The sequence below is a fragment of the Hippopotamus amphibius genome, chromosome 12 (genome assembly GCF_030028045.1).
Source record: "Hippopotamus amphibius kiboko isolate mHipAmp2 chromosome 12, mHipAmp2.hap2, whole genome shotgun sequence".
In the NCBI taxonomy this organism is placed as follows: Eukaryota; Metazoa; Chordata; class Mammalia; order Artiodactyla; family Hippopotamidae; genus Hippopotamus; species Hippopotamus amphibius.
The window spans coordinates 5,324,436-5,352,352 of NC_080197.1; the positions used below are offsets into that span (position 1 = coordinate 5,324,436).

Below are 27,917 nucleotides of genomic sequence, written 5' to 3' on the forward strand. Positions count from 1 at the left end.
GAAGGTCTCCTCATTCCCCGCCTCCATCCCCCCCACCATGTTCTCTCAGCGCCCCCTGCAGGCCCCGCTCCCTTCCACTCCCCCACGTCAATCGTCTCCCCCAGGTCTCAGTATCCCCTGCATGTCCCCCTCCACTCCCCCCTCATCCATCCGCAGCCCCCACGGTCTCTCAGCACGACCCGCAGCGTCCACCTCCTCGCCTCCACCTTCTGCATCCTCCATCACCGCCCCCCCCACAAGCCCCGCCCCTTGCACGCCGCCCGCTTTCCCGCCTTGCGCCTGCGCACTGCCATCACTGACCCTCGAGCCTAGGCGGCTGGCGGGGCGGCGGGCGGTGGCCTGCTGCCGCGGCACGAGGAAGAGCCCACCGGGTCTGGGTGGGCCGGGCGCCCAGGCCACGCCTCTCGGGTGAGGGGCGGCCTCGCGGGCCAGACTTCAGCCTCCTCGAGAGCAGGAGCTGCTCCGCGTGGGCGGGTGGGGGCGGCGGGCTGGTGGGAAAGGTTCTGGTGGACGGCGCGGAGGGGATGGCCAGAGAGGGGCACGGAGGGGAGAGGTGCCCCAGACCCAGAGGGGGCGCGTGCCCGCCCTGAGGCCTGCCCAGCCAAGGCTGAGCAGATAGAGGCTCTAGGCCGAAAGCCTCTGTGGCTCAAGGGTGCTCAGTCTGGAATTGTGCCCTGGTAGGAAGCTTGTCCAGGGCCCCCCTTCTAGGCCTGGAATGTGCATTTGCTGGAAGCCTGCCCAGGCACAGATCTGTTGGTTCTAGAATCTTCTGGACAAACACCTGTTTTAGCCTAAATTCTACTTGGGCCCAGCCCCTTCTAGGCCTAGGCTGAGTTAACGTAGTCCTGACCCCGTGAGCCCCACAGTCTTTTGGGGGCTGGGACCTTGCCAGGTCTTCCTCAGCCCTCCAAAGCCTGCTAGGCTGAACCCCCGCTGTGCCCACCCAGACGGCTTGCTTCTTTCTCTGACAGGCCAGGTCATAATGGCAGGGACTGAGACCTCGGTCCCTCCTGAGCAGTTCACCAAAATCAAAGAACCAGAGTTGATATCAGAAAAAGCCCTGGAGGAGGAAGAAGATGGGGTGTGCAGGGTGAAGGAACACCCAAGCTCTGCACAGTTGGAGGCTGAGGGCACCTTCGGGGCCCTCCAGGCCAAGCTCTCGGAGGGCGAGCCGGAGCCGGAGCTGGTGCTGGCCATCCCGGAGGAGAGCGAGAAGCACATCCTGACCCTGCAGACGGTGCACTTCACCTCCGAAGACGCGGAGCTGCAGGACCTCCGCTGGCTGGCACCCCAGCACCAGGAAGAGGTGCAGGCGATGGTGCAGCAGGCTGATGGAGGGCTGCAGTCTCTGGTGTGGCTAGGGGAGGGGTCCCAGCAGAGCCCGCACCAGTGTGTCACCCTTAGCATCCAGGAAGAGGTGTACGCGCTGCAGGAGGTGGAAGTGATGCAGTTTCAGGTTCTGGAGGAGAATGTGACCGGGGCCAGTGAAGACAATAAGCTTGCAGTGAGCCTGGCAGAAAGCCCTGGATCCGTAAAGGTACAGCTGGTTTTAATAAAATGGTGGGGAGGAACCCAGAGTTGCCTTTTGTGCAGTATTTTGTATGGACAAGCAGTTTAAAATTTGCAATTTAAAATTAAACACAATAAATATATTTCCCAGGCAAATCTTGGGGGACCTCACATTGTTTTTTAAGAATTTAAAGTTACACTAACTAGAATACAGTGAGATGCATTGAATTTTTAAATTATGTTTCACCACCCAAACCCTTGATGCTTAGTAATTACAGCTTAAGCATTTTGGTTGCAACGGACAATCTTCTGTGCTGCTTTAATTTGTGTTTTTCTCTGGATTCTATGGTCTTATCAAGACAAAGAGTTGAATCAGGCTGTAATTAATAGTATTGTACTTGTTTGAATGCTTGTTTTTGTGTATTAGCTTAAGAAAGGTCAGGGAGAGGAACAGCTCCTGGCTGAAGGTGGATTCAATGAAGAAACAGAAGAGCAGTTTTTTCTTGTGGAAGCGAGACCAGGAGATGAAGGAAGAGATGAAATTGTTCTGACAATTTCACACTTAAATGTGGAAGAACAAGAAGAGGAACTTGCACCGGGTCAAGCACATGTTGAAAAAGCCAACGCTACAAAAAATCAAATAAAGACAAAGGGTAGGCCAGTTCATTTGGTATAAGAGACTCTTCAAACAACGGGGCTGTTGGTTCTCTTCAGGGGAGGGGTTGGCAATTGAAGTTTGAAGTGGTTGACTTAGTCGCTTTCAGAATGTCAGGAAATGGGAGAAATTTTGAACAACATTCTGTGTTGTGAATCAAATCCAAAAGAGTTTTGCATTTTGTGCACAAGAATTTTAAAAGCATAGTACAGAGGCTCCCCCAAAGGCCTGTGCACATAAATAGAAGTTTGGGCCCCATCTAGCCCCAAACTAGGACTGCTCCCTAGTTTGCAGCCCCCCTGCAGGGTTAGGGGGTGTGATGGAGACCAGAGCAAGTGCTTCGGGCCCAGGAGAAGGCAGGAGTGATGCCCAGAAGACAGGAGAGTCACCTTTAAGGGGAGGGGATATTTAGGTGAGGCCAGGAAAGAGGATGAAACTGACCCTCAAAAATTATTTGTTTGGCTTTTAAAAAAAATACTAGCGTCTCACTTTCTTAAAGAGGGTTCACCCTTGAAATCTCAACTTTTAGCTCATTTATAAAAAGTTGTATCTGGCCACCCTCAGCTGTTTTCTCCTTCTAGCAGCATGTGGTCAGGACTAGAAAGTGACTCAGTTTAGAAAGCCACACTGCCACCACTGTCCCTTACATGTGGTTAACGTCATTCATTTAGGCTGATTGCTTCCGGCTTCAGTAGGTGGTTGCATCTGTAATCTTTGCCATATCTTAGTTCCGCATATATTGACACCAAGAGATTGTACCCCCAAATTCCCAACACCTGGCTCATGTTCCGGTTTTTAATATATTCTCAATTCTATGCAAGCATCACCACTGTCTAATTCCGGAATATTTTTATCACCCTGAAAAGAAAAGTGTACCTGTTAAACAGTCACTTCGGGACATTTCATTTATATGGAATCGTACGCAGGTACCACGTGGCCTACGTGAATGTTATGTTCACCTAGCGTGGCATGTTCATGGCTTCGGCATGCTGTGGCGTGTGTCAGTACTTCACCCCTTCACCCCTGAGTAATAGTCCGTTGTAGGGATACACACCACACTCTGTTTATCCCGTAACCTATTCATCCACATTTACGCTGTTTTTACCTTTTAGCTATTGTAAATGGTGCTGCTGTGAACATTCACGTACAAGGCTTTTTTTGAACACCTGTTTTCAGTTCTCTGGGTTGTGTACCTAGGAGTGGAATTGTTAGGTCATGTGGTCACTCTGTGTTTCACTTTTTGAGGAGCTGAAGCTGCCCCGGTTTACATTCCCACCAGCAATGTATGAGGGTTCCACTTTCTCCACATTCTCACTGTTTTCCATTTAAAGAAATTACAGCCATTCAAGTGCATGTGAAGAGGTATCCCATTATGGTTTTCCTTTGCATTTCCCTAATGACTAATGATGTTGAGTATCTTTTCATGTGCTTTTGGCTATTTGGGTGTCTTCTTTGAAAATGTCTGTTCAAATCCTTTGCCCATTTTTACATTGGTGCCTGTATGACCTTCCCAGGGCTGCCAGAACAAAATGCCACAAACTGGGTGGCTTAAAACAACAGAAAGTTGTTCTCTCACAGTTCTGGAAGCTGGACATCTGAAATCACAGTGTTGGTACAGCGGTACTCTGTTGGAAGGCTGTTGGAAGGAGAGAATATGTTCCATGCCTATCTCTTAGCTTTGGGTGTTGCGGCAACCACAGCATCCTTGGCTTGTAGTTGCATCCCTCCAAGTCTCTGCCTCTGTTGTCACGTAAAGTTCTCTGTGTGTCTCTTTCTGTGCCTCTTTTCTCTTATAAGGACACCAGTCATATTGGATTAGGACCCATCCTCATCCAGTATGATCATCCGAAATTGATCAATCTTCAAAGACCCTACGTGCAAGTAAGGTCACATTCATAGCTATTTGCCTTTAGGACTGCAACATATCTTTTTGGGGAACACAACTCAACCCCAAAACCTTCTATTCCAAGTTTGTTGTTGCGTGTTTTATCAAAAAGGTGTTGAAATTTGTGAAATGCTTTTTCTGTGTCTATTGAGTTGATCATGTAGGGTTTTTTCTCCCTTATTTTTGTTAATGTGTTGTATTACATTGATTGATTTTCATACTTTGAACGTCTCTTTCATTCCTGTGATAAATTCCACTAGGTCAAGGTGCACAATCTTTTAAATATGCTACTGGATTTGGTTTGCTAGTATGTTGTTGAAGATTTTTGCATCTGTATTCATAAGGGATATTGGTCTATAGTTTTGTTTTAGTGTGTTTTTCTTTAGTATCAGAGTAATACGGGCCTCATGAAATGAGTTGGGAAGTGTTTCCTACTCTTCTCCTTTTTTTAAAAAAAGAGTTTGAGAAGGATTGATGTTAATTCTTTAAGCACCTGGTAGAATTCTCCAATGACGTCATCTGGCCCTGCGGTTTCTTTGTTGGAAGTTTTTTTTGATTAATGACTCAATCTCTTTTTTGATTGCAGGGCTATTTGGATTTTCTGTTTCTTCTTGAGCCAGTTTTGGTCGTTTGTGTGTTTCTAGGAATTTTCCGTTTTGTCTAGATTATCTAGTTTATTGGCACACATTTGTGTATAGTATTCTCTTATAGTCTTTTTTATTTCCATACGGTTGATAGTACAGAAATAGTAATACACTTTGCTTCCTGATTTTAGTTATTTGACTTACCCTTTTTTTTTTTTTATTGGTTACAAGTCTAGAGAAAGTGTCAATGTTGATCTTTTAAAAGAATCAATGTATAGTTCCATTGGTTCTCTCTGTTGTTTTCTTATTTTGTGCATCATTTATCTTCACTCTAATCCTTATTTCTTCCTTCCACTAGCTTTGGGTTTAGATTTCTCTTATTTTTCTCCTTCCTCAAGATGTAAAGTTAAGTTATTGATGTGAAATATTTTTTCTTTTTTAATATAGCTGTTTACAATTGAAAGTTTCCTTGTGAGCATTTTAGCTACATCCTGTAAGCTTGGTATGCCATGTTTTCACTTTTATTCATCTCAGAGTATTTTACACTTTCTTTGTGACTTCTTCTTTGACCCATTGGTCCTTTAGGAGTGTGTTGTTTAACTTCTATATTTTTGTGAATTTTCCGAATTTCCTTCTTTTATTGATTTCTGACTTAATTCCATGTTGATCAGAGAGCAAATTATTTCTATCTTTTAAAATGAATTGACACTTGTTTTCTGGCTTACCATATGGTCTTTCCTGGAGAAGATTCCATCTGCACCTGAGAAGAATGTATATTCTGCTGCTGTTGAGTGGGGTGTTCTATAGATGTGACATCTGTCCAGTTTTTTTATGATGCTGTTTGTCTCCTGTTTCCTTGATGATACTCTGTCTAGTTGTTCTCTTCATTGTTGAAAGTGGGCCTTGTCTCCCAACTGCTATTGAAGTATCCCTTCCTACTTTCAGTTCTTTCAGCTTTTGCTTCAGGTATTTGGGGATCTGTTATTAGGTGCACCTATGTTTATAACTGTTATGTCCTCATGATGGTTTCACTCTTTTATCATTACATTCTGTTCTTATTTGTCTCTTGTAACAATTTTTGTCAAAGTCTGTTTTGTCTGTTAGTACAGCCACCCAGCTTTGTTTTGGTTGCCTTTTGCGTGGAGTATCTTTTGTTTTGGTCACCACATTAAGTGAAACAAAGGGTGTACGAAGCTACTTTGATAGATTTAAGTGGAATTTGAACACCTAAAGAAAGACTTTTACAAATACATAAATGTTGTCTCTCCCTCCTGCAGAAGTAAAACAAGCCTTCCACTGTGACCTCTGCACGTTCACCTCTTCTAGAATTTCAAGTCTTAATCGTCACATGAAAATTCACACCAGTGAAAAGCCCCATGTGTGTCACCTTTGCCTGAAAGCGTTCCGTACTGTCACACTCCTTCGGAATCATGTCAACACCCATACAGGTAAACAGCTGAGAGGTGTTTCCCTTGAAGGATGTGTGTTGAGGCTTACGTAAGAAAGCTCATACACCTGTTTCTATATTCAAATAATGTATTTTTTTAGACTTCTTTTTTCTTTAATTTTGGTTAAAAACATTGAATGTTCCAAAGATTTTTCTCATATCTTTCTGGGGTATTTGTGGTTTAAAGACCCTCTTCTTAATTTTTAAAGCATTTTGAGACTGAGTGTCATTTATAAGTTAGCATTTTGAGACTGAGTGTCGTTTATAAGTTTTAATTCTTTAGTAAAATTGCGGTTAAATCTTGTTTAAAAGAATAAACTATGTGATTTTGCAGGAACCAGGCCCTACAAGTGTGGTGACTGTGACATGGCATTTGTCACCAGTGGAGAACTTGTCCGACACAGACGTTATAAACACACTCACGAGAAACCCTTTAAATGTTCCATGTGCAAGTATGCTAGTGTAGAAGTAAGTTCACTCTTAACTTAAAGCTTCATAGTGTCTTATTAAGAAGTTGCTGTAAAAGTTATGTAAGACCAACTAGTAGTAGAATCTCTTGCAACATCTATGTAGGAAATGATACTCATTCTATCTTCTATGATTAATTTTTTAATGTGATTTGTTTTTTTCTTTGATTACCGACTAGTGAAAGCAATTTGTAAAGGTGTACAAATTACAAATAACCTATGGTCCTTGAGAAATAATTCTCATATTTACTAAAAAGTTCTACGCAGCATTCTTTGCAGTACTCATTCCACAAAACCAAGATGTATTTGCTCTAACATAGAAGGGATCCAATCTGAATTTTTGCTGAAATTTTGCAGCGTTCCTCAGTGCACTTGGTTCCATACAGAACAACTTGCTTAAAGATTTAAACACGGCCATTTCCACTCTTAATGACAGAGACCACCTCTTTTAATCTTCAGTTATATGTCATGTTCATTTCAACTAGATTGGTTTATTTATACCTTCCAGCAGATTTAGCACACCCTCAGTGAAACAACAGCAGAGCAGTACATTTACCTTTGAATGTCACTTTTCTACAGTTTATTTTTAAGGGCTCCACTACGTAGTAGAGCTCACGCTGGGTCCTGATTTCGAGCCACTGGGAAAGAATGATACACTTGACTTGAACTGAGTTAAAGGGCATGGCTGAAGTTTAAATACAGTAGTGATGCAACCATGTTTCATCAACTAGGAAATTTCACAGATAGGGTCAGAATTTGATACCAAAAAAATTTTTTTTGCTATTACTATTTTTAAAAATTATTTCTCATCTGAGTTAAAGGTTATAACTATACTCTGAAAACATAAAATGAGGGTTTCAAAGAACAAAGCCATCTGAGGATCCTAAGCCTGGAATGGACTTTTGGTTGGTGTCCTGCCTATTCTCAGCACAAACTTCCCAGGTTCACTGAGGCCCTTCTCCGGGGTTGACCTTGACATACGGACCCTCTGCTTCTGCTGTCACCCCATTTTTTGCAGTTTCCAAGTCCTAGCATGCTGGTCTGCTCTCAGGGGAAGTAGCTGAGGCCCTCTGCCCTGACGCCACCCCTTTACACAAGTGCCAGCAGGATTGTGTGAAGCTGGGGTGCAGATTACACCAGCTTCTGCACTCCCCTCTCTGACCGTTCTGCCTTTCAAGGCCGTCCAGAGAAGGTTACACACAGCCTTCTTTCATCATTCACTCCACTCAGCTATCATACCTTTCATGCTACAATTTTAACAATTCCTTTTGTTTTGCTTTCGGATACACTTTATATCTTCTTTTCTTCCAGAAATTTCAGCTAAATGTTCTGGTTTGGATCTTGTTTTCCATTCCAAGTCTTCCTTGGTTCTTGAATGTTCTTTAGGCTTAGGTGTACTTGCCACACATGAGGGAACCAGGCCGAGTGCAGCCTTCCTAAGATCACAGACAGACTGCTGAGGGCTCTCCCGTGTCTGTAGCCCAAGTGTGGTTCATTACCCCCGGGTCTGCTAAAGGTAGAAAAGGTCCTGGAAAAAAGTGAATACAGAATAAGAACAGTACTAGAAGGTCATAAAATAGGCAAAAAAAATATGATCAAATGGGAGGTATGTTTGCCTTTTAACTAATTGCCCAGGATACGTAATTAATCAGATTAGAATGTATTTTCTTCTACCTAAAAGTTACTTCTTATAGGGACACTACTGACATGTAGAACCGAGTCCTAATGGAAAGGAAGGTATTCCTACATCCCTGGGCTGTTTAGGGTCCATGGAACTTATACTGTGAAGTGCCTCTGACCCAGGTCGGGCCGTTCAAGAGCTCACGTTTCAAGTTCCTCTGTGTGTGCAAACAAAACTTTTCCATCCTCGGCGCTTCTGCAGTGTGATCTAAACTTTGCAGCTATTGAGAGGAGGTTGCCTTAGAAATGAAAATAAAATCGTGGATACCCCCGAGCGGCTAGATTTCCATTTTCCTCTGTAAAGTGAAGTTCCAGATGAGAGTCTCTTGAACCTCCTGCTCATTATCGCCCGAGGATCTTACGCACACACATCAAATGAAGAACCTTATCCCCCACAGGAAAGCAAAAGCAGTGGCTTTAGCATGTTTTCCCCAGGGCGTGAGATATAGGCTCTGATGTTAAAATCAGACTTGTTTAGCTGTTTTTTATAATGCTGGTTTATTAAACATGCTACAGGTTTGAAGTTTCTATTGCAGTAAACATCTTTCATTTGTTTACCAGGCGAGTAAATTGAAGCGCCACATCCGGTCACACACGGGTGAGCGCCCCTTTCAGTGCTGTCTCTGCAGCTATGCCAGCAAAGACACCCACAAGCTGAAACGGCACATGAGGACCCATTCTGGTAAGAACTTCTCACACTTAAGGCCAGATAAGTAAAACGTAGTTTCCTGTTTAAAAGTGACCTTGTCAGAGTGGTCTCCGGTGCAGAATTAAAGTTCCAATGTCAGAGCGAAGTTTTGACACAGGGATGTTGCCTTTGCCTTTATTTAGCATTAAGGGAGCGTAATTCACCACGTAAATACCCCGTGGTGACCCCACTGTGAAGAGTAAACACCGTCATCTATTGCTCCCATAGGTTCTCCAGGTATTTATACGTCAAAGCCTTAATTCATCCTTCAACTTTAAAGCAAAACAGAAAGCAAAGTGTGCAGGTTCCGTAACGCACTTGCTTTATATTTTGTTGTATGAGGACTGTGATTATGTGTGCTTCCGGGTTCTTTATACCAAGAATAGGAACTAGCTATCGGCCGTAAACTGTGAGTCGTCACCAGGTGTTAAGAGAGTCGCCCATCTGGGCTATTGTCCACACAGCTGGACATCACGTTGTTCGGGCTTGATTGAGGCCCCTGGCCCTAGCTGGGGGTTAAACTTACGAGAAAGGAGTTGAAAAGGGGGTCTTGGGGGAAGGAAAGGCTTTCAGCTTCAGGCGTCCTTTGGGGAGCACCAGGGGTCTCGGGGTGAAGCCCCCCACGGAGGGTCATTGTTGTCATCTGTGTCCCAGGTGAGAAGCCCTACGAATGCCACATCTGCCATGCGCGCTTCACCCAGAGAGGGACCATGAAGATACACGTTCTGCAGAAGCACAGCGAGAACGTCCCCAAGTACCGGTGCCCGCATTGTGCCGCCATCATTGCGAGGAAGAGCGACCTGCGTGAGTGTCTGGCGTAGAGAACTTCCTTTAGCCGGCTCTTTGGGAAACCTGGGGAGCCCTGGGCCTGTTTCCAGGGAGGCAGCGGGATTCAGGAGCTGCTCCCGGGTTGTTGTTTTTTTCCAGAGGTCCTGTGGTGCCATCTTGTGGCTGGATTGCATAAGTGCAGTTTCAGAGTCTGGCCCAGGCCCGGTCCAGGTACACGGATGAGCTCTCACAGGCATCTGAGCCCATAAAGGGCTTCCCCAGATATTATTTTATTCCATATTGGGCCTGTTTTTACAAATTATAGAGGGGATCAGAGATAGAAAGTCAACTGCCCCACAGTCCCGTGACCAGGAGCCACGAGGTGGCCTGGTTGCAGCTTCTGATTCTTTTATTGAGATCTCTCCTGTGACACTCGGCAAACTTTTCTTAAACCCTTGCTGTGACCCTAAAAATATTCAGGGAACCAAGGGTGCAAAAATAAGAAGCAAGACATGGTTCTTCCCCTAAGGAACTTGCTTCAGTAAAAGAGCCCACTCCGTGTGACATGAAGTCCGTATTGTTGACAAGCCCTCCTAACAGTACAAGGCATCTTGAGCAGCTTTGAGTGCCAGCTTGGGAGCTGGGATTTCACCCCGCCTGCAGGGGAAACCAGCCCCTACGTAGCTGTGGGCAGTGGTGGGGTGACAGTGAGTGAACCAGCCTCTCTCTCTTGTTTTAAGGTTCTTGGTCTCTTGTTTTCCATGACCTCTTTCTTCTTTCTAAAACACATAACACTGTGACACTCAAACTATGTCAGCAAAAATAGAGTTCTTGGTTTGCCCAGAGAAATTCTGGAGGTGAGAGGCATTGTTTTGAAAACATTTCTGAAAGGGTAAAGGTGTTTAATGAAGCCTTAACTTTTCATCCAAAACGTTTGTCAGTTGCAAACCACAGCCCAGTGGGACCTTGTAGGGAGCAAGAGTCGTGAGCCAGTTGCCAAGAAAGGACGTTTTTGACGTTACAGCAAAGAAATACAGGTTATGTTCCATCCGAAATAGTGGCTCACTCCATATACCCTGTAAGTTGCTTTGTGAACAAGCTGAGTCTTTCTTCCTGTCACTGTATGAGACACCAAGCTCTTTAAATGAGCAAGTCGACACATCTGGGGTGTGTACCTCTGCCCTGCAGATGCCTCTTACATCAAGGACCACAAAGCCACCACATTTTAGACTCAGTTGAGCAGAAATTATCCTAGAGCGTGTCTATCAATTACGACATAGGAAAAAATAGAGGATTGACTTCTAACAGAACATCTGGGCTTTTATTTTAAGTCAGAATACAGAGGTTATATCTTTGTTATGTAAAACCATCTTAACGTTATCCTAGAAATCCACCCACACCATTAGATTCTCCAAGTGCTTTGTTAAATGAGCATGTTAGGTCCAATATGCCCTACCTCTTATAACGCTTAACTCCATGTGAAAGAATATTAAAATGAGATGTCAGTACACTGTGCATTTAGAGCAGCAATTTTTAGCTGAGAATGATTTTACCCCCAGGAGACAGTTGGCAATATCTGCAGGCACTTTGGTTGTCACATCTGGGAATGAAGGGATGCTACTGGCGCTAGAGGGTAGAGGCTAGGGATGCTGCTAAACGTCTTGCAGCGCACAGGACACCCCACCCCACCCAGGAGGCCATTATCCAGCCCCAAGTGTTAACACAGGCAGACCTCATTTTATTGCACGTGACTTTATTGTGCTTCTCAGACACTGCGTTTTTTACGAATGGAAGGTTTGTGGCAACCCTGCATCGAGCAAGTCTATTAGCACCATTTTTCCAACAACAGTTCCTCACTTTGTCTCTGTGTCACATTTTGGTAAATCTCACAATATTTCAAACCCTCCACCGGCAAAAAGATTATGACTTGCTGAAGGCTCAGGTGACGATTGGCATTTTTTAGCAGTAAAGTGTTTTTAAATTAACATATGTACATTGTTTTTTAGACATAATGCTGCTGCACACTTAATAGACTACACTGTAGCATAAACATGAATTTTGTACGCACTGGGAAACAAAATCCATGGGCCCTGAAGTGTCTCCCAGGTCTGCCTATAGTAGCAAGGCTGAGAAACCGTGTTTGGAGGGTAGAGGGAGATCGGCCTCACAGAAGGTAACCCTGCTCTTGCGTGTGATGTCCTGTTACTCTTAGGTGTCCATTTGCGCAACCTGCACACGTACAGAGCTGCAGAGATGAGGTGCCGCCACTGTTCTGCCGTCTTCCACGAGCGCTACGCTCTCCTTCAGCACCAGAAAACTCACAGAGATGAGAAGAGGTTCAAGTGTCAGCACTGCAGCTATGCTTGCAAGCAGGTACTGTGTCTCAGGCGCTTTGGGGAGGAGCCGAGAGTTGAAAGCAACCGTTCTTAACATGTGGTTCACGGACCCCTGGAGGTCCTGGAAAGCAATCAGGATCATAAGATAACAATCACTGTTATTAACTAGTTGTAATGACAACACGTTAGTTGCCCCTTTCTCTGTGTGACATTGGCACTGATAGTGCAAAAGCAACAGAGCTGCTTTAACATGAGGCAAAGCGGCCACGCCAAGCAGGATCACTGTGTTCTTATTCTTTGTGCACTGGCAACAAAAAGAAAGGGCAGTTTACTTAAGAATGGCCTTGACAAAGCAGTGAAATTTATTCACTTTATTCCATCTCGACCCTGAATGCTCTTTTTAATAGTCTGCATGATGAGCTACGAAGTTGACATAAAGCACATCCACTGTCCTCCAGAGCATGGTGGGCGTCTAGGGGAGGCATCTAGGGGACTTTTGAGTTGCCAGCTCAACTAGCCACTTTTTCATGAATCACTATTTTTTCTTGAAAGGACAAGGGACAAACACTGCTTATTCCATTATCTGGTATTTGGTAGACGTTCTCTTGAAAACAAATGAAGTGATCCTGTCACTTCAAGGAAAATGGATTGCCAATAAAACAATTTCCACTTTCAAGAGGAAATTCAAATTTGGGAAACTTATATCCATCAGCATGAACCTGACAGCTTTCTGATACTCAAAGACTTTTCTAATGGGATTGGAGTGATTTTAAGAAAGCATTTTTGATAGTATATATTCAACACTTAGAAGCTCTTCATAACTCAGTAAGCTGATGTTTTCCAAGTGACCCATCTGTTATTAACAAAATCATGCATAGGTAAAAGATCTATTCAAAGTATAAAATAGATCAACAGATTTTAATGTAATGAAGGACAAAAAGTTCTTTGGTATGGTTTCAGATCCCACATTTTAACCAACTTTTAAGAAATTACCACTTGTTGAATTTTGGTATAATAGAGAAGAATATCCCCAATTATTTGAAAAAACTATAAAAATTCTGCTCCCTTTCCCAACTACATATCTGGAAGAGCAGTTATTCTTCATCTGTTTCAGTTAAAACAACACGCCCGCAGACCAAAGGCAGAAGCTATTTCCTTTTAATAAGATTGGCAGACTTAGAAATAAAAATAGAGGATGACCAGTTAAATTTGAATTTTCAGGTAAACAACAAATACTTTTGTATATAAGTATGTCCCAAATAGTGCAGTCTTATATATGAGGCCAGACATTAGTTTTTTTGTTTTAAAAATAGTAGATAATAGACATTTACAGAAATACATTGACATGTAGTTGATTTGTTGTTATTTTTAAATGAATTGATAATTTTTAAAATATTTTTTAATTTCTCAATTGATTTCTAATATAGTCAATAATGATAGGTATCATCCCCATAAACAAAAGTTCCTAGGACTTGTTCATGATTTTTTGAGTGCAATGGGTCCTAAGACCAAAAGTTGAAGAACTGAACAGCAGTTTTGAAGCATTGTGTGCTAGTGTGACTGTTTTGCCACTGGTCACCAAGTAGTGCTTATTGTGTTTCAAAGTGTGGGCTAGAAATAGTATATGCTTTGAATAAAGGAGAGGGTTTTTCTCGTAGATTTTGAGCATTAGAGTGTTCTGATGCCTCAAGCTCAAATTTGTTTAAATGAACTAGGAGAGCTTCCTGGAAGATGGATGAGACTTGGAGCGTGGTTCCGGGGAGGAAAAGCCCCAGGTGTTTGGGGACACTGGGGTACCTGGAGGCCGGGGATGAGGCTGGAGCACTGCTGGGTGCACTATGCCATTCTGGTGCTGGGGAGCAGGCCTCCCGGGTTGGACCTTGACTTGAGGCCAGGTGATGCTCACCTGGGAGGGAGGAATGAGCTGAAAGGTGTGGGGGGAGAAGGTGTGTGTTCACGAGAGAAAGATGGGAAGAAAGACTGTCAGGGCACTAACGGCAATGCAGAAGCACTCGTGTATTCCATGGGGATAATTGTGCCACTTTAGGTAAAACAGATTAAATGTGTGCTTTGGCTTTGCTCTCTAAATATTTTTGTTCTGATTCCCCAAATGATTTACTCATATAAACCTTAGTTAAAATTTCTGGTGATTTCTTAGTTAAGAACTATTATTTTCACCACTATGCTTTTAAATCAATATGAAGATTTGTTTTAATACTGTCAGAAAGTAACTGGGAAAATGTTTACATGCTGAACGTCCTTCCCGCCCCAAATGTCTGCAGAGCTGAAACTCTAACGATAGATTTTCAAGTTTGCAGGTTCTGTCTGCCCTTCTTAAACTCAAGTCATTGCAAATGATTATGGAAGTAGGGCTGCAAATACATGAGCTCTTTTGGAGGAGAAATTGATTACGGTTTCACTTCCTGAGGCACGGTGTACCACGACCCCCATGGGATTCAGGGCCGGCTGGGATTAAGCATGTGAACTTGGTTAACCTGACGGCAGGGACTGTGTACGCTTGTTTCCTAGAGGCCTGACCATGTTCCTTCCACAGTGGTGCTGTGTCAAGAGTGCATTTGCTTTGTTCTTTTCTTAAAAATGAACACATCTTTGGGGAGGGAAAAAAAAGGTATATGATAAATAATGTCTGATGCTAAAATCTTCCTATTGATAGCTCAGCCACTTGTCTTCCTTTCCTTCCAGGAGCGTCACTTGACAGTTCACATACGTACCCACACTGGAGAGAAGCCATTTGCCTGCCTCTCCTGCAATAAATGTTTCCGACAGAAGCAACTTCTAAACGTGCACTTCAAGAAATACCATGATACAAATTTCGTGCCGACTGTGTATGAATGCCCCAGGTGTGGCAGAGGCTTTTCCCGCTGGGTAAGCTCACTCAAGTCACAATAAATCCTCCTTGAAAAGATCCCTGTGTTCCCCCAGGCCCGGTGTCACACTCGTGCAGTTTAAACCTGATTATAGAAACTTGCCAGGACTTAAGATAGCATCTGTCATGCCTTAGGAAAGTGGTTATTAGTTTTTTGGAGTCACGAAACTCTTGAAAATCTTATAAACGTGTGGTCTCCCTTCCATGAAAAAAAGACAATCCTACAGACAGAATCTTGCAAATGGCTTTAGGGAGTTCTCAAACTCCCAATCTACAGACGAAGAACCCCTGCTTTTAGGGTAACATTAAAAAATTGTCCCTGTGGATTTGATTTAGGCTACTTCACAGAGAGAGTGCAATTTTTCATGTTTTGTAGATATTCTTAGATTGGTGCTCTTGGTACTAGGCTAAGAAATACATTTATTCTTCAATTTTATTATTTTTTTAGGTGTTGTATTAGTTATCTATTGCATAACAAATTACCTCAAGGTGTAGTGGCTTAAAACAACCAGCATTTATTATCTCTCGTTTTCTGTGGGTCAGGACGTTGGGAGTGGCCCAGCTGGGTGGTTCTGGCTCTGAGTCTCTCGTGAGTTGCAGTCTGGATGTTGTCAGGGGCTGCAGTCATTTGATGGCTTGACTGGAGCTGGAGGGACCACTTCCAAGATGGCGCACTCAGCGTGGCAGTTGGCAGGAGGCTTCAGTTCCTCACTGCGTGCACGTCTCCATTGGGCTGCTCAGGTGTCCTCGTGACCAGAGTGAGGGAGAGAGAGCAAGGAGGAGGCCACGGTGCCTTTTCTCTCCTAGTCTTAAAAGTGACACAACCCTATTTCTAGTCATCAGAAGTGAATCCCATAGTTCAGCCCATACTCAAGGGGTGGGGGATGAAGATCCTTTTGGAAGAAAATGTGCCAAAGAATCTGTGGACATTTTAAAGCCACCACAGTGGTTAGCCAGATCCCTATATGATGTATGCTTCACTCTGACTTTATACAAGTTTACAGTTATCTGAATTTGACTATTTTTATGGAGGAAACTATCTTTTCTCTTGAAAGAAGATAGTAGTAGGGTAGTTGTGGTTTTTGGGTAGTGTCGTGGGACAGCTCTGGAGTGTTAATGCTTTTAGTTCAAAATTTCAAACAGAAGCCGTGGCAGTGCTCCAAAAGCAGTGTCATTCATACTGAGCTAAAATTGTAAAGAAGTTGCTCTCGGCGTGAGAAACAAGAAAGCAGAGAAAAGAATGGGTCAGCCTCATAACATCCTTCAGGCATAAAGTCAGAAGTTTTGAAACTTTTCCTTCCATTCAAGAAAGCACATTGGGACTTGCATCTAGAATATATAAAGAAGTTTTACAACTCAATAATAAAAAGATAAATACCCTGTTAAAAACAGGCAAATAATCTAAGTAGACATGTCTCCAAAGAAGATATACAGATGACCGATAGGCTCATGAAAAGATTCCTCACTAAGGAAATGCAAATCAGAATCACAGTGAGATACCCCTAGGACCAGCCTTTAGGATGGCTGTGATCAAAGAAGACAGATAATAAAAGATGTGGGGAAATTGGGCCCCTTGTACATTGCTGGTGGGATTTTTAAATGGAGAAGTCACCTTGTAAGACAGTCTGGCAGTTCCTCAAAAAGTTAAACATAGAGTCACCATGTGATCCAGCAGTTCCACTCCTAGGCATGTACCCCAGAGAGCTGAGACATGGCCACGCGGAAACTTGTACACAAATGCTCACAGCAGCATTATTCATAATAGCCAGAAAGTGGAAACCACCCAAATGTCCATTGACTAACAAACAGATAAAACACGGCCCTCCATTCAATGGAATATTATTCTGCCGTAAAAAGTAGTGAAACACTAATACGTGCTATCGCATGGGTGAACCTTGAAAGAAGCCAGACACAGAAGGCCACTTATATGATCCATTTTGATGAAATGTCTAGAGCAAGCAAATTCACAGAGACAGAAAGTAGGTTAGTGGTTGCCAGGAGCTGGAGGGAGGGGGAATGCAGAGTGACTGCTTAGGGCAGAGAGTTTCTTTTTGAAATGTTCTAAAATTGATTGCGGTGGATAGTTGCACAATTCTGTGAATAAACTAAAAATCTTGAATTGTACACTTTAAACAGATGAATTGTATGGTATGGAAATTATATCTCAATAAAGCTGTTTAAAAAAAATAAAAGAAAGGGATTTCGCATTTCCAGTTCCACACATAATAACTTGGAAGTCACCACTTCATCCTAACAAGTCCAAAGCTGAACAGAGTGAAAAATCAACAACTCTTTTAGGATCCGTAAGAGAGGCGAGGACACAGGGCAAACCGCTGCCCCCAAGCTTGGAGGGACAAACAGGTGAATACAGAGAGTCACCTCTTACCTGAGCAGAGGCTTAGAAGCAGGAACTGCCGTGGGAGCCAGTGCCAGGGTAGGAAAACTGGAGCTGTCACTGAGGACTTGCTGGAAGCTCAGTGTGGACAGCTCTGAGTGCTGAAAGGTCTGGGGGATCCAGTCGTAGGGGGACCCCTGCAATATTGTGAGCTTTACCACCAGGAGTTTAACAAGGTTCCCATAGAGAATATCTAAAATAAAAACAAAAAAAACCAAAAACAAAAACAAAAAACCCTCCTGGTTCCTAGAGGTGGAGTGGAAAAGGAACCATTTTGAAGTACCCCAGAGCTCTCTGTTCTTCTTAACAAGGCCTGTCCTCAGGGGAAACTAGTTAACCAAACCCTAATCTGCTGGGGTTTTATCAGAGCCTAACTGACCTGGAGAAGGGAAATACCCAACTCCACCCCATTCTAGACACTCTGTCCCACCTCAGAGGGGAGAAAAAAGAAACCTAGAAACCACAGCCCAGAGGCACAGGCTCACTAAAAGACTGAGCCCTAAACACAGACTGGAGAATTCCCACCCCCCCCCACCCCCCACCGCACCATGTTACTAAAGGCCTATTTACAGCAGTTTCTTTTGTCCAGTACACCATGTCTAGCTATCAAGGAAAAATTCCAAGGTGTGCCAAACAGCCAAAAACACAATTTGAAGAGACAGAACAAGCATCAGGATGGCAGAGATGTTGGAATTATCAGACCAGGGGCTTAAAACAAGTATGATTCATATGCTAGGAGCTCTAACAGAAAAAGCAGGCAGCGCACAATGTAAGCAGAGCTGGAGATCCACAGAAAGAACCAAAAAGAACTACTAGAGATCAACAGCATCATAACAGAAATGAAGAATGCTCTGTGAAGGAAATCAAAGGACTAAATGAATGGAGACATATTCCATGTTCATGGACAAGATAATGCTATATCATCAAGACGTCGCCTATAGATTCAATGCAACTCCTATCAAATCTCAGCGAGTTATTTTGTGGATATTGACAAACTGATTCTAAGGTTTACAGAGAGAGTAGAAGGCCCAGAATAGCAACACAATATGAAGGAGAAGAAGAGAGGTGGAGGACTGACGCTGCCCGACTTCACGACTTCATATAAAGCTTCAGTTGTCCACGTAGTGCGGCACTGGTGCAAGAACAAACAGATCACTGGAACACAATCGAGACCCCAGAAATAGACCCCCGTCAATACAGTCATCTGATCGTTGAGAAAGGAGCAAAGAAGAGACTGTGGAGAAAAGAGAATCTTTTCAACAAATGGTGCTGGGACAACTGGACATGCACGTGCAAAAAAAAAAAGAAAAGCATCTGGACACAGACCTCACCCCCTGCACAAAAGTTAACTCAAAATGAGTCACAGTCCTAATGTAAGACAGAGAACTGTGAAAGTCCTAGAAGGTAACATAGGAAAAAAATCTTGATGACCTTAGTATGGTGATGACTTTTTAGATAAAACACCAAAGACATGACCTATGAGAGAAATAACTTGTAAGCTGGGCTTCAATAAAACTAAAAACTTCTGTGAAAGACTGTCAAATGAGAATGAGAACATAAGCTACAAACTAGGGGAAGATGTCTGCAAAAGTAACACCTGATAAAAGATTTATCCAGAATATAAGGAACTCTTAAAACTCAACAATAAGAAAACAACCCAACTAAAAAATGGGCCAAGAACTTTTAGCAGATACCTCACCAAAGAAGATATACAGATGGCAAATAAGCATATGAAAAATTGTTCCCCATCATATGTCATCAGGGAAATGCAGACTAAAACAGTGAGATAGCATGACACACCTACTGGAACGGCCAAAATCCAGGACACTGACGACACCAGACGCTGGCGAGTGTGTGGAGAAGCAGGAACTCTTCACTGCTGGTGGCCGTGTGAGATGGTGCAGCCACTTGGAAGACAGTTTGGAAGTTTCTTACAAAACGAACATTCTTGTATTCTTGTACCGTACAATCCAGCAATCGTGTTCTTTGATATTTACCCAAAAAAGTTGAAAGCTTATGTCCACACAAAAACCTATATGCAGATGTTTATAGCAGCTTTACTCATAATGGTCCAAACTTGGAAACAACCAAGACTTCCTTGAGGAGGTGGATGGATAATAAACCGTGGTGCATCTGGACAGTGCAATGTTACTTGGTATAAAAAGAAATGAGCTGGCAAGCCACGAAAAGACATGAGGAAGCTTAAATGCAAATTATTAAGTGATAGGAGCCTATCTGAAACGGCTACATATTGTATGGTTGCAACTATATGACATGCTGGAAAAGGCAAAATTACGGGGACAGTAAAAAGACCAGTGGTCACCAGGGGCTGGGGTTGATGGAGGCAAGAATAGCCAGAGAACAGAGGATTTTTAGGGCAGAAAATCTACCTCCCTCTCAATTTTGCTGTGAACCTAAAACTACTCTTTAAAAATTGTGTTTAAAAATAAGTAGACGGAAGTGTATCTGGATACTCTAATTCAATTTCATTTTTAAAAAGTAAATGATTCATAAACGTCCACTCTTTAGCCCACAGTGGTCCCAGGGTATCGCTATACCAGGATGTCACAGGGCCACCCCTCTCTTCCCCAGTAAGGACCCCTGCTCTGCATTCAGAATCCTGCGCGCCTCCTCTCTTGAGAAACATTTCCCTGACACAGGGGTTTATTATATTACTTTGCCCTCTGGGCCCTAAATGTCGATATGTTTGCTTAAAATCTTACCCCACTTACTTTTTAAAGTCTGGAAGTGTTTTTGTTTGTTTTGTTTGTTCATCCACAGCTGGTATCAGGAGTTCTTAACCATGAACTTCGTGAAGTTGTAGGGAGACTGTGTGTGGAGATATACGTGCCCTTTGCTGAGGAAGGGGTTGTTGCTCTTATCATACTCACAAAGGCATCCTTGACTCCAAAAGGCTTGGTTTTACATACATCGTCATCCTAGAAACCAGGGATTGGCACACTTTTTTTCTGTAAGGGGCCAGAGAGTAAATATTTTCAACTTCACTTCACAGACCAGTCTCTGCCCCAACTACGCAAGTCTGCTGTTGTTGCCCAAAAGCAGATTGCCAACCGCTATGGATAAACATAAAATGGAAGAAATTTAAATAACATCCCCTCCCCTTACATATGAATCCTTCCTCCTTCCCCTGACACACCAGGAAGGTCCTGAGCGCCACACTGAAGTCAAAATGGAAATCAGGGGTCATATTTTATACAATCGGTATATTTAATGACGTGCTGCCCGTATCTTACTTTAACGCATGAACTAGTCAAATAGTGTAAGTGTTCTCACTCACTTTAAATCATCCCCAGTGTTCATCGACAAAAATGTATCATTAATAGGTTTGATAGGAAAGCTGTGAGCTGCCTTTTAAATTCCAAATGTTGTACAGTCTTCATACCTCCGTGCATAGTGGGTCCGCAGCGAAGCTGGCAGGGCAGGAAGACGTCCATGGTATAGTATTGATTTTCATAAAATCGAGGGTGTATTGAATTTTTCAAGGCTCACTTCGTAGAGTAGAAGCAGTCTAGAAAAATAAATTTTGTCTTCTCATTGACGTCCATGATTTCAAAAATACTTGAAAATAAGCTGGGTTTCAGCTAGACCTAAACACACACAACAGAAAGGGCCACCTTTAAAAAGTCATCTTTTTTTGTACAAGATTATACAAGACGTGCATTCCTCCCCGCTTCCCGTCTTTTCAGCCATGTGTTTTCCACGCAGTTCCTGGCAACGCTGACTTTCCCTGTGCTCTGTGTCGTTCTGTCGCAGAATAACATGCAGAGACACTTGGAGAAGTGTGACTCGGGGCAAGAAAAGCCAGCTACCTCGGAAAAACGAAGAACAAGAAAGAGGAAGCCGGCCCTCCCGAAAGAGGCACCCAAGGAAGACGGTACCTTGTGTTAAACAAATTGGGTTTTCTTTTGACAGTGATTTTCTGGTTGTACGTTTTCCTGGCTGTTGAGCACTACTGTGCAGGGGACGCATCCAGAACCCCTAAGCACCCCAGCAGGTCCCAGCAGCTGTAGCCGCCGCTGCCCCGACGGGCAGGTTGGTGAAGTGGGAGTGATGGCAGTGAGGGTGAGCAGAGGGAGTAAGCCTGCCCCCCCCCCGCCCCCGATGGGGCCACGCCCCTGTCATGCAGGGTCCTGGCGGATCACGTGAGCCACCTGATGGTGCCGCACACGCCCCACTGTCCTTGGTCACGCTGCTGGACTGTGCCTGTGCCCCGTGGGGGTGTGGGCACCGTGCCCATCTCCTGGGGCTGCTGCAGCAAGTGACCACACACTGGGTGGCTTAGAACAACAGGAATCGATTTGCTGGTAGTTCTGGAGGCAGAAGCCTGAAATCAAGGCATCAGCAGGGCTGCGCTCCCTCTGCACGCTCTTGGTGGGGGGGCACCCTTCCTTGCCTCTTCCAGCCTCTGGTGGCCCAGGCGCCCCTTGGCCTGGGGCTGCATCACCCCATCTCTGCCTCTGTCTGCCCTCCTTGTGTCTGTGTCTCACCTGTTCTATCTCTTGTACAGACACTTGTCATTGGATTTAGGGCCTGCCTGGAAAACCCAGGATGCTCTCATCTCAAGATCCTTAATCGTATCTTCAAAGACCCTTCTTGCAAATAAGGTCACAGCCCCAGTTTGGGGGTTAGGATGTGGGCATATGTTTTTCAGGGCTGCCATTCCACCCGCTCCAGGCACCAGTCCGGCCTCAGGGAGCAGACGTGAGTCCCCAGATTAACACAGGGGTTGTCTGAGTCCTGTCGGCCCCGTGAATGGTTCTGCTCCGAGAGGGGACGACCCCAACTCCTGGGCCGCTGTTCTGCTTTCTGTTCCTTTCGTATGAGAACCTTAGAACTTAGAGAATAATTGGAAACCAGATGACCTTACAGCAAAAACAAATGGAAAATGTTTGCGTGACATCCTCATCCTTGAAAATCCCTAGATTTTGATTCCAGCCCCAGTCCTGGCCTTGTGAACGTTCCCACGGATAGCTGTGAGCCTCTTCCTTCCTTCAAGGGTTGTCAGATGAAGCAGAGGACGCCCAGTCACATTTGGATTTCAGATGGACGGTGAACACCTTTGTCGTATGAGTATATCCCACGTGCTATCTGGGATAGGCTTATGCTAAGCAATAACTCACTGTTTATCTGAAACTCACGTTTACCAGGGCGTCCAGCAGTCCGTCCCCTTCCCCTCTGGGCAGCGTCCCTCATCTCAGTAACTGTCCACGTGCCAAACTCCCTGCTCTTTTTCCACGTCTCACCCACCTCTGGTGAAGCTCCAACCCTGGGTACATCCCCGGAGCCAGGTCCTGGTGGGCAGGTGGCCTGGCAGGACTGTGGGGTCCTCCGTCAGTGCACAGCTGCCCAGCTCAGGTAGAACCATCCGGAACCGCACCCACGGCCCATCTCTGGAGCATCTTTCTTGTCTCCTGCAGGAGTTACCATGTCCCACCGAGAGCTCACGCATGGTCCTTTATATCCTGAGCGCAGCCCCACACCACAGGCCTTCATCCCGCCCGCAGGTAGAGAACTGAATGGCAGAGGCTGCAGCCTGCCCGGGCTCCTATGGAGGCCCCGGGGCATCTCTGCGCGCTGTCCCTCCTGCCTACTTACCCCTCCACATTTCTCTTCTCCCTCTGCAGCAGCCAGCTTGTCCCGTTCAGCCTGATCCTTCCCGCCAGCCTGCACTATACTGTGTCATGAGAAAAAATAAATAGACCAGCAGGACCCCCAGCTCCACGCGGCTCCCTCTTGTTCCCGTGAACGGCTCCCTTCCTTTCCCCCTCGACCCCTCCGTCGGGCTTCTGGCCCCATCACGCCCGCCGAGGTCACTGCGTTCCACCCGCCTTCCCTGCTCTCCGCAGCGCGCGCCATGCTGACCAGCCCTCCTTTGACCTGCCGACCCACTTGCTGGTTGCGCAGCCTCCTGGCGGCTCTCCTGCCCCTGCCCTCAGGCTGCCCCAGCCCTGGCTTCTAGCCACAGCTCCTCCTCCTCCACAGTCAGCCTGGTGTCCATAGTGGACCACCGCCACCACTCCTACACCTGCACCATGTCCACCCCTGCGCCATGTCCACACCCGTATCCACATCTACACCCTTCACCCACACCTGCGCCATGTTCACACCCATATCTGTATCCACACCTGCACCCACACCCATGCCACGTCCACACCTGTATCTATCTCCACACCTGCGCCACGTCCACACCTGTCTCCATACCTCCACACCTGTGCCCGCACCCTCGCCCACAGCTGTGTCCACACCTGAACCCGCATCACACCAGGACCACCCCCCTCCCTCCGGGGGTCACTTGTGCTCCAGGACTGCGGCCCCCGTAGCCTCTGCAGACGGGGGAGGTGGTGGGGGGATGTTCAGCTGCCTGGTGAGTGTCTCCCCTCGGCTGTCTCACACTCAGCCCATCTAAAACTGCAGTCTTGACAGCCCCCTGCCGTCCCTCCTGCCCTCAGCCTTGTTCGCTCCCGCGCCCCCAGCCCACATCGGCGTCCGGCCCCGTGAAGCCACAGCTCGCACCAGTGGCTCCCTCTTGGCCACATCTGGAGGCAGCCGGTCCTGGCACTTCAGCCCCCGCTCATCCCAAGTCCACCCCTGCCTCCACCTGGTCCAGGACAGGGCCTCGCAGCACCTCTCCTGAGCCACCCGCCAGGGGGCCTTCTGCACATGCCCATCAGGCCCCTCCCGTCCTCACCACCCACCTCCTGTAGCCCCTTCCCTGACCACCCGCTGCTCCAAAGCCCAGGACCCCAGATGCAGCCCCCCCCACTCCGGCACTCAGCCATGCAGGTCCCGCTTCCCAACCAGGCCCGCCTCACCCTCTCCTTTGCCTGGAATTCCTGGGTGACTGTGTCCTGGGTCCCCAAGGTCCCACCTGTGCCTCCCTGAGACCTCAGCTCTGGGTCCTGACCAGGTCAGTCCCCTTCATGTGCACGCAGGCCTGTGCCTCTCTGTTGCAGACCCTCTCCCAGGGCTGGGTTTCACGTTTCTCTGACCCTGCAGTGAGTGCCCGTTGCCACGTGCGCTGTGCCCCCCTGGAAGGCGGGCCTGGCAGTCAGGCTGGTGTTAGTGCTGGTTCCTTCAGTACTTGTTAAATAAGCCAGAGAAGCATGAGCACAGTCCTTTACTGGTAAAGTCAAACAGGTGAAACAACCCAAACCCTTCGGCCACCGTACAGATAGCCCAAGGCCAGGCTCCAGGGACCCCCCGCTCCAAGTGGGCCGGGTCCAAGATGCCCACACAAATGTGCAACTTCCCAGCTAATTAGGCACCTGAGGGCCCCCTCTTGATACCCAAATGCAGTATTTTCTTTGTGCTTAAAATTTTGGCACAGTTCTTCCTAAATAAGAGTAGCCTTCACTGGAGGCCTTGAAATCGTCGCCCTTGGTTGGTGACATTTCTGCATGGAGCAGAGCTCACGCCTGAGGGCTTCCAGCCTGAGCACCGGCCTCCACGGATGTAGGGCAGCACCTCGCCTGAGCTCACCTCTCCCCAAAGTGCTTCCTGGATGTTGACGCTGAAAGAACAGAAAAAACAAACTTTAACAGTGAGAAATGGGTCCCCAAGTACATCTTCTCCCCTGTTTCCTTACACCAGTCTTTGAAGCAGGAACGTCCTTTCCACGAGCTCAGGGAAGGGCCTGGAGACGAGGCGGGCGTTGCCTGTTCCCGAGCCAGAGGGCAGAAAGGGCAAAGCTCTTGCAGGTTTAAAAATGGGTGATGAGGGGCTTCCCTGGTGGTCCAGTGGCTAAGACTCCATGCTCCCAGTGCAGGGGGTTGGGGTTTGATCCCTGGTCAAGGAACTGGATCCCACATGCCACATCCAAAGATCCCATGTGCCACAACTAAGACCCAGTGCAGCCAAATAAATATATTTTTTAAAAAGTTGGTGATGTAAAGACTGGATATATTAAAACGTTTTGCATATTGAAGAGGGTCAAAGCAAAGTGTGAACTGAAACAAGTAAACTGATTTATATTAGCCAAAAATGGGACTTAAATTTGCATTTCAGTTGTTTTTTTTTAATTTTGTTTATTTATTTTTGGCTGTGTTGGGTCTTCATTGTTACACATGGGCTTTCTCTAGTTGTGGTGAGCAGGGGATACTCTTCGTTGCAGTGTGCAAGCTTAGTGCAGTGGCTTCTCCTGTTGCAGAGCATGGGTCCTAGGCATTCAGGCTTCAGTAGTTGCAGCATGCAGGCTCAGTAGTTGTGGCACAGGCACTTAGTTGCTCCACAGCATGTGAGATCTTCCCGGACCAGGGATCGAACCCTTGTCCCCTGCATTGGCAGGCGGATTCCCAGCCACTGCGCCACCAGGGAAGCCCTCAGAGTTTTTCTAACTTACATCCTCCAGATAGTTGCCTCACTTCTATTTTTGCTATGTTAGTGGGTCAGCGTGTCTGCAACCAGGTCCTCGGTAGATTTCTGCGAGTTACTGTCAGACGGCACCGATTCTGCGACTCTCGTGTTCAGCTTCATACCTAAGTCCTGGGTCTTACTCCTCTCTCTGCTCCACCTCACCAAATGCTTCAAGGAACCACGAGCAAAACTCTGTTGCAGCAAGTCTGAACTCACATGTAGTAAAAGCCTTCCCCTGCGTGGGGCCCTCCGTCTCTAGTTCCCTGTGGCCCAGCAGTGACGTTCCACTGGTCTTCTTGGGGAGGAATTTAGCACATGGGCAGGTGGTTCAATGGGGTAGATTTATAGCGCGCCTCTGTTTTTAGACTGCCAAAGTTGGGCTGACTATTTAGAAGCTACTGGAAGGAGGGCGGGGATGGTTGGGGATCTGAGTGTGGCTCACAGAGTGTACCTAGCAGGATGCTTAACCCGGAAGTGACTCGGGGTATGTTGATCGGTCGACAGGACAGATGCCCCAAGAGCAGCTGGCCTTTTTCATTTCATCAATGTCACTCCATGGGCACCAAGCCAAGACTGGTGTGAGCAGCCCGGCCACTAGCTCACAGGATCCACCTTCAACTTACAGCAGTGGCTCTCAGTGGGGGGTGGTTTTGCCCCCTTGGGGACAGGTGGCAGTGTCTGGAGACATTTCTGGTTGTAACAGCGGGGGAGGAGGGTGCTTCTGGCATCCCGTGGGTCAAGGCCAGAGAGGCTGCTGACCACCTTCCAATGCACAGGACAGACCCCCACAGCAGGGGACCCTCCAGCCCTAAACGTCTGCAGAGCTGAGGCTGAGAAACCCTGCCTTAAAGAGCAGAGATCAGGATGTTTGTACTGTGCTATAAATGGAAGGATTGTTTTCTAAAGTGCTTGCTGCTGTGCTAAAAATTCAGTGATTGTTTCCAAAATACAGTTGCCAATACAATTCTGATTTCTTGGCTTTATTTTAAATTTGCCAACCCAGTGCCTTTCCCCCAAGAAGCTGTTGCCGAGGAGGCCTCCCTGGTGAGTGGAGAGCAGTACCCAGGAGGGGTGGTTCCTGTCGACTTCGGAGAAGCCACGGCTGGCGGTGAGGACCTGGAGGAAGACATGACCTGTGAGATGATCCTGGCCATGATGGAGAAGTGATGAAGTCAAGGTCATTGTTACAGCACGTAATTCTTAACGCGCATAACAAGGGTTTAGCACCATCTCTGAAACAGTTAAATTCATGACAACGGATGGTCAAAGTTTTTCCAGAGCTAGTGGTAGTTCCTAGAATTATTTGCCTATTTTCAGTTGGATATTTCAGAAACATTGCAGGTATTTGATAAAGGGCCCAAATCCTGAATTTGAGGATGAAACCTCAAATCTATGAATTCATTCACTTGATACTGGTAGGGAGGTCCATGATGAATGAGCAGTGATTTTTGAATAATAGTTATTTCCACGATAATATAGACTACTTAGTGCTTCCCAGCTAAAGCTGGGAAACTGTAGGCTGAATTGTACACACCCATGATACTTCTGATATTATGAGTTTTAAACATAAAAGAGTAATTTTACGTCCTTTTTTTATACAAATGAATTTTCCATAAAATTTAAAGCTACTGTAATACTTTTAATTAGTTCTAAATTCAGTGCAAAAGATCTTAATGTTATTTTAAAAAACTGAGTAAAAACTTTAGACTGGAAAATGAGTGATTCTATTTACTTTGGTAGATGAGCAAGACTCGCTTTTAAATTTTGTATTCTTCTTAATTATGTTCTTTGGCAGGTATGAAATCCCCCCATTACATTCCATTATAGCTTATTAGTATATTAATTTGTCACCCTTTTGTTTTGCTAAAACGCCTTTGTTTATACTTTTAAAATAATTGGCAGAGTGAGAAGAAACAAAAAATCTGGTAATGAAAATGTGTACTTGTAAAGAATTTGTACTTTTGTAGAGCACCCTATAATAAGTATTTCTCTTCGGTCTCTTGAAGAGATCTTCCCACATTCGAGCAACACATGAAATGCCTCTTTAGTACTTAAAATTAACTAGTACCCATCTTTATACTGAATCATATTTTTCTTCTTGTCTTAGCTCAGCAGCTGTTTTTGCTGTGAACTTCCCCCCCATATTTTAAAATCATTGATAGGTCCTAAATTCAGATTCTTTTTTTTTTCTGAGATATAGTTGACAAAATTGTAAGGTATTTAAAGTGTACCTTGTGATGATT

The 27,917-nt window shown here is 45.5% G+C and overlaps 2 protein-coding genes across 9 annotated transcripts in view; one reads left to right on the forward strand and one right to left on the reverse strand.

Moving 5' to 3' along the window:
* Positions 1-982: 982 nt before the first annotated feature.
* On the forward strand, positions 983-27,198 carry CTCFL (CCCTC-binding factor like). Of its 2 annotated transcripts, XM_057703056.1 has the most exons (11): positions 983-1,312; positions 1,412-1,537; positions 1,937-2,162; positions 5,911-6,081; positions 6,415-6,548; positions 8,789-8,909; positions 9,570-9,719; positions 11,896-12,056; positions 14,723-14,905; positions 21,076-21,196; positions 26,693-27,198. In XM_057703056.1, exons 1-11 carry the CDS (start codon positions 983-985, stop codon positions 26,839-26,841), a joined length of 1,872 nt encoding a protein of 623 aa, XP_057559039.1. In that variant the 3' UTR covers positions 26,842-27,198. The 2 variants fall into 2 exon arrangements, with proteins under 2 accessions (XP_057559039.1, XP_057559038.1); XM_057703055.1 differs by having other exon boundaries at positions 983-1,537; positions 1,952-2,162.
* The window catches only part of RBM38 (RNA binding motif protein 38), a 95,844-nt gene continuing 79,903 nt past the window's right edge, over positions 11,977-27,917 (reverse strand). The window contains exons 4-7 of one of the 7 annotated variants that reach the window (XR_009048466.1): positions 24,588-24,832; positions 20,705-20,909; positions 20,193-20,270; positions 11,977-12,140 (exon numbers count right to left, since the gene is read on the reverse strand). Coding sequence is in view for 1 of the 7 variants with exons in the window: in XM_057703058.1 (XP_057559041.1) it covers positions 24,673-24,832 (160 nt within the window). In the remaining 6 variants the exon portion in view is untranslated. Of the gene's footprint in view, positions 12,141-15,602; positions 15,653-19,897; positions 20,271-20,704; positions 20,910-21,108; positions 21,128-24,283; positions 24,833-26,658; positions 26,791-27,917 lie in introns of those variants that run through there. The other 6 variants (XR_009048467.1, XR_009048465.1, XR_009048469.1 and 3 more) reach the window with 6 other exon arrangements.